We start from the raw sequence: 17,694 nt of genomic DNA on the forward strand, positions 1-17,694 counted from the left end.
GTGAGGCGAGCGGCATCGCGAAGACGGCTGAGAAGATGGGAGCGGAGGGTGTGCCGGATACGCTACAGTCAACACTGCAAGGCGAGGAGAATATGGCCCGTCCAGAGCAGGTGGGTCGGCCCAACAAGCGCTACGGTGGCGGGTGCATGTGTAATAATTTTTTGGAATTTTGAATTTTATTTATTAAATAATTTACAAATTTAATTTTGCATTTCAAAAATCACAAAACTAACATTCTGCCGCTCTCTATGAGGGCAGAAAGGTGACGTGGCAAACGGTCACTCGGTCGCGAGCAATAGCCGTAACAGCGATACGGCAAATTTTGCTTTTAGGCCCTTTCCGCCGGCAAGGGCCTAAATGCAAATTTGCCGCGCTGCCAAGGAAAAGGAATTCTACGATTGAACCAAGAATTTTTCGATTAAACCGTGGTTTGATACATATATGTATATCGTATGTAATTGTTTAATAATAAGAACTAGCTTAGCTCAGTGGCCACCATTTCACTCTTTCATTTAGAAGACTAAGGGTCGAATTCAACCAAGAGCATATTTTTTTTGATTTTTTCTCAGGCTTGCAAAAATTAGGAAGAAATATCCTTTGGCAAGGATTTGATCTCGAGTCTTCTAGATAGGAGAAGAAGAGGATGACCACTGAGCTAAGTAGTAGTATTGATCAGAAAACTTCATACATCATAGATATATGTATTAAACCACGGTTAAATCGTGAAATTTTCGGACGGTGTGGCAAATTTTGCACTTAGGTCCTTGCCGCCCTTACAGAGGGCGGAAAGGGTCTAAAAGCAAAATTCACCGTGTCGCCGTTTACGGCCGTTGCTCGCTACCGAGTGGTCGTTTGCCACGTCACCTTTCCGCCCTCCTAGAGGGCGGCAGGAGGTTAGTTTTGTGATTTTTTTGAAATGCAAAATTAAATTTGTAAATTATTTAATAAATAAAAAATTCTAATAGCTAGACTAGTGAAGAGGAGAAAATGGACATTTGACCACATTCAAAAGGCGGTTTCGCCAGAATGCCATCCCGAAAACGTGTTTCGGTAAAATGCCATACCGAGCGAAGGTTTACAGCCATTTTGCCATTTTTCTGGTTTTATTCAATTTCTTAATTTTTTTGCCTCATCCACCGGATGGGCTAACCAAATTGTCCCTCGGTCGATTTGTTACAAAACAGACCGACGTCGCGGCGCCTCCCGGTGGTGGGTGAAGGAGACGTCGACGTCACCGCCGGCTGCGAGCGCGGCGAGGGGTTGCTAGCCTAGATAGCCGCTGCCGCTGCTGACGAGTACGCGCCTCCTCTCCTCCATCTCTCTCTCTCTTCATGAGGGGAGCGTGAGATCTGCAATAGCATCGCAGCTTCAATGGCGAAGTACCTAGCCGAAGGATTCGAAGACGGCGTGGAGGCCATAGCCGATGGAGCGGATGTCTACCCGGAAGGCGCGGAGGCCGGGCAGTGCGTGGAGGAGCCGCGGCAGCCCATCTGAGGGCCAATTTGGTCGACCCATCCAGTGGACGAGGCCAAAAAATTGAGAAATTGAATAAAATGAGAAAAATGGCAAAATGGCTGTAAGCCGCTTGGAATGGTATTTTAGCGAAACGCGTTTTCAGGAAGGCATTATGGTAAAACCGCTTTTTGAACGTGGCCAAATGTCTATTTTCTCAGTGAACAGGGTATAAATATGTAACAGAACAGGGAGAGGAGGCTGGCGGGGAACACGCGGTGGCGTAGGCAGCGGCAGCTCGATCCGGTCGGATTGAGATGTTCTTGTATCGTGTTCTTACCGGTTCATCAATACCATCTGCTATTTTCCCTCTGGTTTCTCACACATGCATCCTCGACGGCGCAAGCCGCGTGGTTGCTGCCGGCGACGCCCGGTCACTGGAGGCGTAGGTCGCAGGCCGGCGTGACGGTAGGCCATGGCGCGAGCAGCAAGGGGCTAGGGCGTGGTCCGCGCGGACGCACGGTCACGCGGGCCGCGCAGGGGAAGGCCGTCCGCCGCCGGCAGCAGCGCACCAAAGTCCCAAGCGGCATGCCACACCTCGAAGCACACATCCTCGACGGCGCGAAGATGCGGTCGGCGCCGGCGCACGCCGCGTCGTTGCTGTCGTCGACGTCTGGTCACTGGAGGCTTAGGTCGCAGGCGTGACGATAGCCCATGGTGCGAGCAGCAAGGGGCTAGCGCGTGGTCGGCGCGGACGCACGGACACGCGGAGGCGGTGCGGCCGCTCAGGGGAAGGCCGTCCGCCGCCGGCAGCTGCGCACCAAAGTCTCAGGCGGCATGCCACACCTCGAAGCACGCATCCTCGACGGCGCGAAGATGCGGTCGGATCCGGCGCACGCCGCGTCGTTGCTGCCGTCGACGCCCGGTCACTGGAGGCGTAGGTCGCAGCCGTGACGGTAGGCCATGGCACGAGCAGCAAGGGGCTAGGGCGTGGTCCGTGCGGACGCACGGACACGCGGAGGCGTTGCGGCCGCGCAGGGGAAGGCCGTCCGCGCCGGCAGCAGCGCACCAAAGTCTCAGGCGGATGCCACACCTCATGCACGCTTCCTCGACTGCGCGAAGATGTGGTCGGCGACGGCGCACGCCGTGTATGCATGCACGATGCTGCCGGCTGTGGATCTGGCCGGACGAACGGGAAGATCGAATAGCTAGCAGGTAAGTAACCCTAGCGAGCGGTACGGTGTGGAGAGCACCGTGAAGGTAAGCTAGGGCTCTGGCCTACCTGGATCTAATTAAGCTGCGGAACAAACCTCGATCGATTTCGCGAAATGGAAGCAACCAGCCAGGACAAGAGGAAAAAAATGGTGCGAAAAAATGAAGAGAGAGAGAGAGAAGTACCGGAGAGGAAGTACTGGAGGCGGAGGAGGAGAGGCGGAGACGGCGGCGTGCCATGGCCATGCCGCACGCACGCACTGCGAGTGTTTGTTTAATTGTTTATGTGCTCTACCCCTACCCAAGCAACGAATAACAGTAGGCTGTCCGTGAGCGTGCTTGCTCAGTTAGTTGGACCGGGCCTTCCCAGAACAACCTTCCTTTTGTTTCGGCCCATTTCGGGTTAACACTTTATTATTTATATTTATAAAGTATTTACTTACTTCCTCAGAACTGTAATCTACGCACTCGCTAACTGCTGCTCCCTCCGTTTCATAATATTAGATGTTTGACTTTTTGCTTCCCATGTTTGATCATTCGTCTCATTCAAAAAAATTATGAAATATTATTTATTTTGCTTGTGACTTACTTTATTATCAAAATAAATTTAAGCACGATTTGTTATTTTTTTATATTTGTACTAAATTTTTAAATAAGACGAATGGTCAAACGTTGCAACTAAAAAAATCAAACATCTTACATTATGAAACGGAGGTAGTAATGTTTAGGTCTGGTATTGTTCTTTCTAAAAAAATTATGTTTAACTTAAAATACATTTAAAAAATAAGTTCAATATTAAATATGCTTTTGAGTAACTTAACCATCAACATAAATGAAAATTCATTTTCATGAAATTACAAGTACTGCATTGTGGAAGAGTAAAAATAAGTAACTATGTGAATAAAAATTCACAGGTAAACACAACACTTTTTTTTTCTAATACAAGTAAATTCACATCATACAGTTACTAACTAGTTTTCATGTTATTACAAGCAGCTACAGTACTAGAGTACCTCTAAAAAATTGATAGAAATTCTAGTAATTTTTCATAATAACTACGTCCCTAGAGAAGTAAAGAACAAGAATAAATCTAAATAATTTGATGGACATAGTAAATCCAAAGTCAAACATATACTAAAAAAGTTAATAATGTCATTTATTAAATACGAAGGGAGTACTTCTCGACGAGCTCATCTTTTGGTTTTGCTTATACTTATAAGCTAAAATTTAAATATTTAATCTTAAATTTAGAGTTGATTTTAGAGTTTTTTATTTTAGTTTATTTTTCAGTCTTTGCTTTTAGGTCATAAGAACACATGTCTATAAAAGTTTTAATCATAAATCAATTATCATCTCTAAATACGTCATGTTGTTTTTGCCACAAAAGGCAAAAAGATGAGCAAATCATAAACATAGCCCTACTAGGGAAAAGATGAGCTCCCAATTATATATAACTAATACACAGATTTATGAAGTGCTTATTGCACCAAAAAAACTTTTACAATAGTTTCCTATATATGAATGGTAGATATGAATGGTAGGTGACTAAATAAAATTGATGTTCCGTTTAATTTCCTAGAGTGATTTGGGTATTACACTAATTTTAAATTTATACATTTTACATTGGCGTAGAAAAGAATTTCATTTGTTTTTATATTAGTATAGATAGTTTTGTCAAAGTACTTGTTTGTTTCATGATATTTACTCTCTTAATCTCAGCTTTACATACGGGGAAATGATAACACGTGTTCAGTAACTATGGCGTCAAAAACAAACGCTATCAAAAAACTGCCCTGTAACCACATACATTCAATTTCGGCATGACAGCTAGCTTAAAAGTTTAATTATTTACACCACCGAGTTTAGCATAAGCTACAAGATCTGTGAAAAATATTCCCAATAGCGTATTATTCTAATTCATCTCAAAGTTGTTAATTTACAAACAACTTTCACCCGCATCTTGTAAAAAGACTCTCAGTAGAGTATAATTCTAACCCATCAACAAGGTTGACCAAACAACTTTCACCCGCATCTTGTAAATACCAAAGCTAATCTCGTCCTCATTAGAGCCTCTAGTGAATGTGGTGAACTTCAAACTGCGACTGACGACATGATTCTGATGAATATTATGGGCATCGATATTCAATATCAACATCTCTTTTCTGGACACTGCTACGACACGTCGCAGCAGCTGCACGACTCTGTCATCACCAACTGCGTTTGCAGAACCGACATCACTGTCATACAGTACAATATCATTCGGAACATCTGTTGTGCAAGCCGTAATTTTCCCATGAAAAACTTCAGAATCTGACAGAATCTTGATCTCAACAGTGCCCTCTAGTGCTTCCTTAACACAAGCAGTTACAAGTTCCACCTCACTGAGCCTACTCTCCAAGGTTTCAGTCACAATCTTAAACCGACGAGTGTAGACTTTCATTTCAAGCAATCCTTTACTAAATTCCTTGTCATTGCACTCTTCATTCTCCTTAATCTTCAAATTTATCTCAAAAAATATTTCACCATAAAAAACAATTCCTCTAGTTGGTCCTGTGAGAATTATATCTTCATTCTACAAGAAAAATTACACAAGACGTTAGCCATATGTCACACTAATGATATATATAAAATAAATGATAATTATCCATAGAATATAATAGTATTGTTATTATTTATTAACCACCTTAAACCTGTACGCAGATTCATATTAAATTGATTTGCTAGCAACCTAGGCAAGAATTTGGACTGAGCTCATCAAAATTCACACAATCATTTAATTGCAATAATTATATATGATGACATGATCAATCAAATTAAAATATAATGACATGACTTAATATTTGAATACATAAAAAAAAGTAGGTATTTGTGTTTTGTATGAAACTAGTCCAAGTCATGCATATAGACAACTCAAATGTAGCTAGGTTTAGTATGCCTTTAACTGTACATAACTGTAAAGAAATTAGTTCGATGTATTATGTGAAATAGGAGAGATTAATAGTGTGAAGAGATACTCTTTAAAATACCTCTGACTGGATAACTTGGCAATTGTTCCTATTGCGCCGGAAGATGGTGATGCAGTTAAAATCTAATCCATCTCTGACTATCACAGTCCCATATAGATTGATAGGGTAGCCAACATCCGATGATTTTACTTTCAGAGATATTACATTTAACGAGCTAGTCAAAATGTGATCCTCTGGGATAATTGCGTCTGTAAAACGCATTGGACCGTATTGCGCTGACAAAATTGAAAATGGAGTTAGTTTGCAACAGGGAAGAATAGTGTGTTAACAAAAGTATACGTTTGATAATGTCTCTAGAGGACAAAAGTTTTCATAAGGTAAACAGGGTTGTCCCTATCTTTTGAGCTGTTACGGAAATACAATTATGAAAATTATTTTAGTTGTTTCAGAAACAAAATTATTGCAGTTGAGAAAGTATCTGGCTACTTTTTAATCTTCTATATACTTCAGAAAATCCAACCATACACCTGTCCATTTGCTAAATAAGATCTATGAGGTCAGAGAGAGTATATGTTCAATAGCATACTGCATGGGATATTTTACAACTAGGGAGAAACTGAACTAAATCCATCGCAATATCTGCTCATCTTAGCAAAACCTAAACAGTATGAGCTGTCTAATTCTTCATATAACAGCTTACCTATGTTTGGCTTGGACCTGCCCCAAATGAGAAAATTGATCATTTGCATCTCATCCACAGGAGGCAAACTACAATTTATCTGCTTGGTACCCCCCCCCAATGGCCCCATCATCCCTGACATCGCATGATCTCCCTCCTCATCCACCACCCTGGCTCAAGGACACTAACATTTCAGGCCCCCACACCTAAATGTCACTCACCGTCGGTGTCTAGCCCGTCCAGTGCAAGGTCTCCAATGAGATATAATTTACTGCCAATTTGCATTTTGCAATCACTGGAAAAACAAGACCCTAGCTGCTGGTGGTACTAGCACTGACTATCTATGCCAAAAGTGACAAACAGTCCTTTTGGGCAGTGTGGCAAGTTATCAATTGCAAGATAAGGAGTGGCGAATGATCAAGAGCCACTGTGAAGAGTGGCACATGATCAAATTTCTCCAGTCAGTGAGGATCCCATCTAGTGAATTTTAAGGTAGTTTGCTCCACTAAAAACATCTCCCAAATAGATACATGATAAGATATGAATCGGATATCTTTGATAGAAGGTGAGCAAATCATTTTTTCTGTGCTTATTGCATTGTTTCCTGTTCATGTGCCTGAAACTATTGGCCTGCCTTCACTCCACGTGTTTGATTGGATTATCAAAATCATGTGCATAGTGGGTGTGCGTTGATTTATGGAATATTGCTAGAGATGAGCGTAATCTTGCAGTGTGCTAGAAAAAAAATTGCAGTGTATTGATAACAACAATATGATAGACTAGAGTAATAATTAGATTGTTGATGTGGCCATGACACATACTCTCCTTGTCAAGGTCGAAGATGGTGAGGTTTAGGAAGCAGGCACGCGTGTAGTAGCTGATCCCTGTCTTGGGGTCATGCTCCCAATACTGGGAAGCCAGAGCACTACTCCTCGCCCACCTCTCCTTCATCTCCGGCGTGTCCCGATAACTCGTCGGCCTCGGCCGCCGGGGCTTCAAGCTCTGCTCCCGTCGCTTCTGTTTCGCTGCTTCCGCCGCCGCCTCCTCGTCGTCCTCCTCCACAAACAATGGCAAATCGAAGACATCCTCCATGGTGGTTCTTCAAAACCTAATCCATATGTATATATATTAATAAAATTCATATGTATTTATACTAATAAAATTGAAACATATCGGAAAGTCGACGGATGGGAACGAAAAGGCTGGAGAAAGGAATTATTTATATCAAAATAGTAGCAATAGTCTCCCACCTCTTCCTCCTACACCGCCGCCACCGAGCTTGTGGTTGGGGTTAGGGAGCTCGTGGTTGGGGTTAGGGACTTAGGGCCTGTTTGGGGGAGCTGGAAATTCTGAGAAGCTAGCTGGAGATTCTGGAAACTTGAGATTCTAAAAAGTTGAGAGGGCTCTGTTTGGGGGAGCTTCTGAGAATTTGCTGGCTAGTGTCCTGAGAGGCTTAATTGTCTGAAATACCCTGAAGTAGATGGGGATTCTGCTTATTTCTACATTGGTTGGTTTAACTACATCAATGTACATAAATGTTTTTATACAATTTTTAAAAAATTGTAAATTGTCATAAAGGTTGTCAAGAAAATTATAATTTCCTTTTTGAAGGCAATAAGAAAGTTAAATTACTTATGTAATAGGTTCCGTGCATATTACTTTGCCACCGCGATGTGTTCATAAATAAAGCACATACAAAATATTGCACTTTGTTGTGTTCATCAAGCACATAGCAAAATACTACTTCGCCAATACCATATGTACACCAAGCACATAACAAAGAACAACCTAAACCACTTTCATATTTCTATATATTGCGTCCTCTGTCCGCCATCAAAGCATTTGCAATAAAATCTCGAAAGACGCACATATCACCATCATTGGATGTGGTGCTAACATAATTGTCTTCTTCTTCAGGTGTATTGATAGGTGGCATATACTCTTCATCATTGTCACATCTCTCAAAAAGAACATCAGCCAAAGCACTATCACGGATGAAATTACGAAGGGCTATGCAAGCAATTATAATCAACTTTTGCTTCTCCACAGGGTAGCTAGGCATGTGCAACAGAATTCGCTATTTCATCTTCAACACTCCAAATGCACGTTCAATCACATTACGAGGAGAGGAGTGAGCATGATTGAATACCAAACTATTGGAATGTATATGTACAATAGGTGTATTGTTTGTGCTAGGTGAACATGGATTTTCAGCATAACTAGCATAAAAAGAACCCTATACCTGAACAAGTTCCATTTGAATCATCAAAATAACTAGCAGCAATTTGAGTAACCAAACCAGTTCACCACACATAAAAAATTTCAGATCCGAGCTAAGTGCAAAATAACACTAAAATAGATAAAAGGGGAAGAAGGAAAAAGGAACTCACCCTGTCCAGGTGTAGCACCGGAGGTGGAGGGGGCGAGAGAGGGAGTCACTGAACTCCGGCGAGGGGGACAGGCCCTAACAGCCGGCTAGAGGAGGAGGCCGCTCGTCGAAACTGAAGGAGGACGCCGCGCTCCGACAGAGGAAGGCTCGCCGCGCCCGCGGATCCTGCGCTGGAGAGGTGGCGTCCCGAACTGGGGAAAGAGGAGGCTGCCTGCCCCCGGCAACAGGAGAAGGCCGCCCGTCGCTAGTGGAAGAGACGCCGAGCTCCCTACTCCGGCGAGAGGGCGTGGGGAGGAGCAGGACGCCGTCGTCCAGATCCACGGACGAGAGGCCCTTAGGGCTAGGGTTACTCCGGACTTATAAAAGAGAGAGAGAGACGGATGAGGTTGGGGTTCGTAAGTTGAAACCATAATGATATCTGGGCTCGCTAAGGCCCACGGGATTGGAGAAAATAGAAAGAAAAAAAAAAGGTAGGGAAATATTTGGGATTCGGAATATATATAAGAGAAACAAAATAAGGAAGGAAAATAGGAAAAAATGCGAATAGGTGTTTTTTATACTAGAACTCACCAAATCACCTATTGGGAAATGGAACTTGTAGTCTCCCGAGGGCACTCTTTCGATCTCGAACAGACATTAGGTTAGGACCATCAAGCTGTAAGTGCCTTATTGTATTCGTTAATCGTGATTCAGGTGAGGTGTAAAGACGTTAAATCATATTCGTTTTTTATCGCATCGTTTCATGCAGGGTTTCACTTATCGCGGAGGCCCTCCAAACCGCTCATGCGCAAAATAAGACAATAGATTTTAGCTATATAGTAGTTAATTTCATTATTTATAATATTAAATAGCTATTAAAAATAAGACAATATTTTATCTTTTATCATTTATCAGCAAAAGAAAACAATTCTGGTAATTATAGATAAAACCTTTTATATCTATGTTATTAGTGATTCAAATATTAATACTACAAAATAGACTATGATGAAAGACCATGCATGATAAGAGTTAAAATTCAATTATGGTTGTTGTTGTAAGTTACTCCGTCTGTCCCTAAATGTTTGACGCCATTGACTTTTTTATACACGTTTGGTCAATCATCTTATTCAATTTTTTTAAATATGTAAGCTATAAATAAAATGATATAAAAATATTTAATAATTTTGAATTTTTAAATAAGACGAATGGTTATAAAAATATCAACGGCGTCAAGTATTTAGGAACGGAGGCATAACAAGCAGACGTGGAAAGTTAATTAGCCAAAAAAAAAAGACTTGTGGGTTACATGACACGCGGACACAGTGGAGTAAACGGGAGAGCAATATTTCTTCCAACCTTAAAAAGCTGATTAGACGAGTTTCAAATAAAAAAGGAACTGATTAGACAAGCGGCCAACACACTAGTATGATAATTCAAAAATAAATACATAAATGCAATTAAAATTATGACTAAGCTGCCTCAGATCGCAGCTCAGCTTCATAGGCGATGAAATGGTGTCCAAATGGAGGTGTCCTATAATGTAACCACGTCGAGATGACATGCTCAGTTGCATATCCAGTTGAACGTGAATTTCAATAAACATATGTACAGAAATGAGACACTTTTAACGTAAAATGAATGAAACGCGGTCATTGACTCGTGGGCTCATAGATAATGGGATCTAATTATCGACGAACGCGTCAACGGTTAAGCCAGAAAATCTTAATCCAATAAAATGGAGGTGCATGTCAAGTAGGCAGGATTCTCATTTTTTTTTTACAGGGCAGGATTCTCAAGTTGTGTTTTGATTCCAAGTCAGATGTTTGATCAGATGTCAGAAGGGGTTTTTAGACACAAATAAAACAACAAATTACAGATTCCGCCAAGAAACTGCGTGACGAATTTTTTGAGACTAATTAATTTATTATGAGCACATGTTGGTCACTGTAGCACTTATGGCTAATCATGGTCTAATTAGACTCAAAAGATTCGTCTCACAATTTCTGTCATAACTGTGCAATTAGTTTTTTTACATCTATTTTAATGCTTTATTTATGTGTCCAAAGATTAGATGTGATGTTTTTAGGAAAAGATTTTAGGAACTGAACAGGGCTGGACGCAAACAAAGCAACATCACGCATTGGTGTTTCAGATAGCACCTAGGACGCGAGACAGAAGGGATAGATGCAACCGTATACTATTGTTCGAACGTACAAAGTACCCCAACGATGTACTGCTTATTAACTAATTTTGGAGAATCATGTGGACTCTTGCTTTAATTAATCAGCAGGTAATCAATAAACAAGGCAGCCACTTGCATATATAGAGTGAGAAATTTCACTGAAATTATGAGATTGGTTATGGCCATGTCGGTCTATGATTAAGTGTGTGCTTAACATGAGAGCTGATTTTAAATTTTAGAATTTGGTTTTGGATTAACTTTAGAGTTTGTTTTTGTCAGTTTGGTTGTCCAGCTCTGTTTTTATAGTTGCTAAATAAAAGTACAAACAAAAAGATCTATGGCTGCTTTAGTCTCGTTTTCTTGTCACCAGGAGGAATAGAGGAATTAGAGAACTGATTGGCGCAGAGCCATAAATTGTCACGTTAAAATTTAGGTATGCCACAATTGTTTAGGTAGTTCTTTGGATGGTTGCTACAACTATGACAAGTCATACTTCATTAACTAATTGGTCAATGCAGCCTACACTTTAGTTTTACTTTAAATCATGAGACTACTCAAGTCTCAAACATGGAATATTGGAGTAGGTTGTAGTTTTGTCATCCAGGATTTGAACTCAAGACCTTTGTCTTTGATACTATGTTAAGTTGCATGCATCGATCAATATAAAAGCATAAAAATACGGGCAGTTCACTTTATACACTCCAACGTATCCTAGTTAAGATGTGATTAATTGTCACGCAGTTGGTTATAAAAAACAGTGTACATACTAGTGCCGCACAAGATTTTCAAGATTTTTAATATAATAACTTTTATACCAAATATACCGTTTAGAAACTCAAAAAACGTACATCTATAATCGATAAACGACAATTAGAAAATATCGTTGCTACTACACAACATGCTCATTCGGACGATCGAGCAGCTAGCTATGGTCCAAGTTTGTGGGCTGATATCATATTGCAATTGATAATAGACACAAATGGATGGGATGTTATTGATGTTAAATTGGGAGTTCATTGCCTGGGAATCTGTAACAGTGCCAATGCCTTCTTTGAGCAAGTTCAATAGTATAGCAAATTACTAGCTCTAATTTATCTATAGTCAATCTAATTGTCAATTAATACAATAGTTATCTACAAAACATCAATTCATGGTCCCACATGTCATACACATATTTTGTCTTGGAGTCCACGTACAGCTAGCTATAAATTAGTAGCTCACATCTCTTCTCTCTCTACTCTTATCTCTCTAAATTATGCTTATAGTATGCTATTGTACCTGCTCTTAATCGTACTCCATTATTCTGGACATGACAGTGTTACATACAATTAAGCATGTGCCGGCACAGCATGATATTGCCGCCATTTGTCAACCGATCATGTGGAAAAACATGCAGGCATTGGTCGTGAAAAACCAGCGAATAGCCATCGCCATTTTGAAATGCACGAATTTTGGGCCAATAGGGATCAATATGGACCTTTGCAATAAACCTCGTGTGTTAAATCTGTAGCCCTATATTAAGTGAATCTAGACGCACACACTGACCATATACACCAATCAGTTGATGAATCTAGATAAAATCATAAATTCTTAAAATATGGAATGGAGTAAGTACTAGTTTAAATCTACGATGTTGTCAGCGTTTTGTCAAATTTTTTGCATTTCTATGAATTTAATCCTCAACACACCTGCTTTCTAGTATTAATCAAGTAAAAGTTTGTACGTCAGTTTGACAGTTGCTATGCTATATATGCTTTTGAGGTCCTGTTATTTATTAGGTCAGTAACCGGTATGAAAAACATAGCAGTAAATTAATATATTATTAATTAATTATTAGATATAAAAAATCAAAATTGATTTTAAAGAATTTTTATAAAAATTTTTAGTAAAAAAAATATACTTATTTTGTGTGCACGAAAAACAAGAGAATTTAGGTTACGAACGGCATGAATAGCCTTTAATATTAATATATAAAAAATACATATGCTACTCTAGAAATGTGTGGTATGCTCGAACACAGGAACACCTATCAAATTAGCCTTTAAAAAACTACAGGTAATCTCCTATCAGATCTCCCAAAAGAGAGAAAGGTCATGGCACTCTAATGAATAATGCCCACATTCTTCACCTAAAAGTTGCACCATGATTAATGATTATTAGTAGATCAGTGCTCATGGTTATTCCTTCATGTCCATCATATATCGTTGTGGCTCATCAAGGTGGACTAATCAACAAATTAACACCCATGCCTAATTGTCTAGGGCAATATGGGGTGTCTCACATGGATATATCTGGCACTATCTGCACTGCCACTTTACACTCCAGCTGATGACAGGGTTAGTACATGTTCAGCTGCCGTCGCTGTTTCGTTGCAAAGTTTACACTCCAATATCGTAGTGGTGGGGCCTCTCTCGTTAGCCGCCTCTTCACGCAGCGCGGATCATCGTTATTCGCCATTGAAAATTTATCGGTTCTCTTATTTGTCTCCCATGCATTGTCTAATACTACTTTCATATTTTTTATATGATACCATTAAAGTTTGGTCTATATTTGACCACTTAACTAAATAAACCAAATTTTAACACAAAACTAGTTCACCCGCGGTACCATCAGCGCCTATCTGTAGCCTCCGGTCTTTAATAGATAACGATAGCGATGACCATTTTGTTTTTGCCACAAAAGGCAAAAAGATGAGCAAATCATAAACATAGCCCTACTAGGGAAAAGATGAGCTCCCAATTATATATAACTAATACACAGATTTATGAAGTGCTTATTGCACCAAAAAAAACTTTTACAATAGTTTCCTATATATGAATGGTAGATATGAATGGTAGGTGACTAAATAAAATTGATGTTCCGTTTAATTTCCTAGAGTGATTTGGGTATTACACTAATTTTAAATTTATACATTTTACATTGGCGTAGAAAAGAATTTCATTTGTTTTTATATTAGTATAGATAGTTTTGTCAAAGTACTTGTTTGTTTCATGATATTTACTCTCTTAATCTCAGCTTTACATACGGGGAAATGATAACACGTGTTCAGTAACTATGGCGTCAAAAACAAACGCTATCAAAAAAACTGCCCTGTAACCACTTACATTCAATTTCGGCATGACAGCTAGCTTAAAAGTTTAATTATTTACACCACCGAGTTTAGCATAAGCTACAAGATCTGTGAAAAATATTCCCAATAGCGTATAATTCTAATTCATCTCAAAGTTGTTAATTTACAAACAACTTTCACCCGCATCTTGTAAAAAGACTCTCAGTAGAGTATAATTCTAACCCATCAACAAGGTTGACCAAACAACTTTCACCCGCATCTTGTAAATACCACAGCTAATCTCGTCCTCATTAGAGCCTCTAGTGAATGGGGTGAACTTCAAACTGCGACTGACGACATGATTCTGATGAATATTATGGGCATGGATATTCAATATCAACATCTCTTTTCTGGACACTGCTACGACACGTCGCAGCAGCTGCACGACTCTGTCATCACCAACTGCGTTTGCAGAACCGACATCACTGTCATACAGTACAATATCATTCGGAACATCTGTTGTGCAAGCCGTAATTTTCCCATGAAAAACTTCAGAATCTGACAGAATCTTGATCTCAACAGTGCCCTCCAGTGCTTCCTTAACACAAGCAGTTACAAGTTCCACCTCACTGAGCCTACTCTCCAAGGTTTCAGTCACAATCTTAAACCGACGAGTGTAGACTTTCATTTCAAGCAATCCTTTACTAAATTCCTTGTCATTGCACTCTTCATTCTCCTTAATCTTCAAATTTATCTCAAAAAATATTTCACCATAAAAAACAATTCCTCTAGTTGGTCCTGTGAGAATTATATCTTCATTCTACAAGAAAAATTACACAAGACGTTAGCCATATGTCACACTAATGATATATATAAAATAAATGATAATTATCCATAGAATATAATAGTATTGTTATTATTTATTAACCACCTTAAACCTGCACGCAGATTCATATTAAATTGATTTGCTAGCAACCTAGGCAAGAATTTGGACTGAGCTCATCAAAATTCACACAATCATTTAATTGCAATAATTGTATATGATGACATGATCAATCAAATTAAAATATAATAACATGACTTAATATTTGAATACATAAAAAAAGTAGGTATTTGTGTTTTGTTTGAAACTAGTCCAAGTCATGCATATAGACAACTCAAATGTAGCTAGGTTTAGTATGCCTTTAACTGTACATAACTGTAAAGAAATTAGTTCGATGTATTATGTGAAATAGGAGAGATTAATAGTGTGAAGAGATACTCTTTAAAATACCTCTGACTGGATAACTTGGCAATTGTTCCTATTGCGCCGGAAGATGGTGATGCAGTTAAAATCTAATCCATCTCTGACTATCACAGTCCCATATAGATTGATAGGGTAGCCAACATCTGATGATTTTACTTTCAGAGATATTACATTTAACGAGCTAGTCAAAATGTGATCCTCTGGGATAATTGCGTCTGTAAAACGCATTGGACCATATTGCGCTGACAAAATTGAAAATGGAGTTAGTTTGCAACAGGGAAGAATAGTGTGTTAACAAAAGTATACGTTTGATAATGTCTCTAGAGGACAAAAGTTTTCATAAGGTAAACAGGGTTGTCCCTATCTTTTGAGCTGTTACGGAAATACAATTATGAAAATTATTTTAGTTGTTTCAGAAACAAAATTATTGCAGTTGAGAAAGTATCTGGCTACTTTTTAATCTTATATATACTTCAGAAAATCCAACCATACACCTGTCCATTTGCTAAATAAGATCTATGAGGTCAGAGAGAGTATATGTTCATTAGCATACTGCATGGGATATTTTACAACTAGGGAGAAACTGAACTAAATCCATCGCAATATCTGCTCATCTTAGCAAAACCTAAACAGTATGAGCTGTCTAATTCTTCATATAACAGCTTACCTGTGTTTGGCTTGGACCTGCCCGAAATGAGAAAATTGATCATTTGCATCTCATCCACAGGAGGCAAACTACAATTTATCTGCTTGGTACCCCCCCCCCCCCAATGGCCCCATCATCCCTGACATCGCATGATCTCCCTCCTCATCCACCACCCTGGCTCAAGGACACTAACATTTCAGGCCCCCACACCTAAATGTCACTCACCGTCGGTGTCTAGCCCGTCCAGTGCAAGGTCTCCAATGAGATATAATTTACTGCCAATTTGCATTTTGCAATCACTGGAAAAACAAGACCCTAGCTGCTGGTGGTACTAGCACTGACTATCTATGCCAAAAGTGACAAACAGTCCTTTTGGGCAGTGTGGCAAGTTATCAATTGCAAGATAAGGAGTGGCGAATGATCAAGAGCCACTGTGAAGAGTGGCACATGATCAAATTTCTCCAGTCAGTGAGGATCCCATCTAGTGAATTTTAAGGTAGTTTGCTCCACTAAAAACATCTCCCAAATAGATACATGATAAGATATGAATCGGATATCTTTGATAGAAGGTGAGCAAATCATTTTTTCTGTGCTTATTGCATTGTTTCCTGTTCATGTGCCTGAAACTATTGGCCTGCCTTCACTCCACGTGTTTGATTGGATTATCAAAATCATGTGCATAGTGGGTGTGCGTTGATTTATGGAATATTGCTAGAGATGAGCGTAATCTTGCAGTGTGCTAGAAAAAAAAATTGCAGTGTATTGATAACAACAATATGATAGACTGGAGTAATAGATTGTTGATGTGGCCATGACACATACTCTCCTTGTCAAGGTCGAAGATGGTGAGGTTTCGGAAGCAGGCGCACGTGTAGTAGCTGATCCCTGTCTTGGGGTCATGCTCCCAATACTGGGAAGCCAGAGCACTACTCCTCGCCCACCTCTCCTTCATCTTCGGCGTGTCCCGATAACTCGTCGCCTCGGCCACCGGGGCTTCAAGCTCTGCTCCCGTCGCTTCTGTTTCGCTGCTTCCGCCGCCGCCTCCCTCGTCGTCCTCCTCCACAAACAATGGCAAATCGAAGACATCCTCCACGGTGGTTCTTCAAACCTAATCCATATGTATATATATTAATAAAATTCATATGTATTTATACTAATAAAATTGAAACATATCGGAAAGTCGACGGATGGGAACGAAAAGGCTGGAGAAAGGAATTATTTATATCAAAATAGCAGCAATAGTCTCCCACCTCTTCCTCCTACAACCGCCGCCACCGAGCTTGTGGTTGGGGTTAGGGAGCTCGTGGTTGGGGTTAGGGACTTAGGGCCTGTTTGGGGGAGCTGGAAATTCTGAGGAAGCTAGCCGGAGATTCTGGAAACTTGAGATTCTAAAAAGTTGAGAGGGCTCTGTTTGGGGGAGCTTCTGAGAATTTGTTGGCTAGTGTCCTGAGAGGCTGATTGTCTGAAATACCCTGAAGTAGATGGGGATTCTGCTTATTTCTACATTGGTTGGTTTAACTACATCAATGTACATAATGTTTTTATACAATTTTTAAAAAAATGTAAATTGTCATAAAGGTAGTCAAGAAAATTATAATTAATCCTTTTTGAAGGCAATAGAAAGTTAAATTACTATGTAATAGGGTTCCGTGAATATTACTTTGCCACCGGCGATGGTGTTCATAATAAAGCAATACAAAATATGCACTTTGTTGTGTTCATCAAGCACATAGCAAAATACTACTTCGCCAATACCATATGTACACCAAGCACATAACAAAGAACAACCTAAACCACTTTCATATTTCTATATATTGCGTCCTCTGTCCGCCATCAAAGCATTTGCAATAAATCTCGAAAGACGCACATATCACCATCATTGGATGTGGTGCTG

General features: G+C 39.9%; 1 protein-coding gene and 1 pseudogene across 1 annotated transcript; both read right to left on the bottom strand.

Moving 5' to 3' along the window:
- Nucleotides 1-4,462: 4,462 nt before the first annotated feature.
- LOC121055612 lies at nucleotides 4,463-7,401 on the bottom strand. The gene is made up of 3 exons (XM_040528499.1): nucleotides 7,131-7,401; nucleotides 5,691-5,905; nucleotides 4,463-5,236 (listed from the first exon to the last, which is right to left on the bottom strand). Exons 1-3 carry the CDS (start codon nucleotides 7,399-7,401, stop codon nucleotides 4,655-4,657), a joined length of 1,068 nt encoding a protein of 355 aa, XP_040384433.1. The 3' UTR covers nucleotides 4,463-4,654.
- Nucleotides 7,402-13,954: 6,553 nt separating this feature from the next.
- LOC121055505 overlaps nucleotides 13,955-17,694 on the bottom strand; it is a 3,960-nt pseudogene continuing 220 nt past the window's right edge.

Source organism: Oryza brachyantha, chromosome 10, assembly GCF_000231095.2.
Source record: "Oryza brachyantha chromosome 10, ObraRS2, whole genome shotgun sequence".
NCBI lineage: Eukaryota > Viridiplantae > Streptophyta > Magnoliopsida > Poales > Poaceae > Oryza > Oryza brachyantha.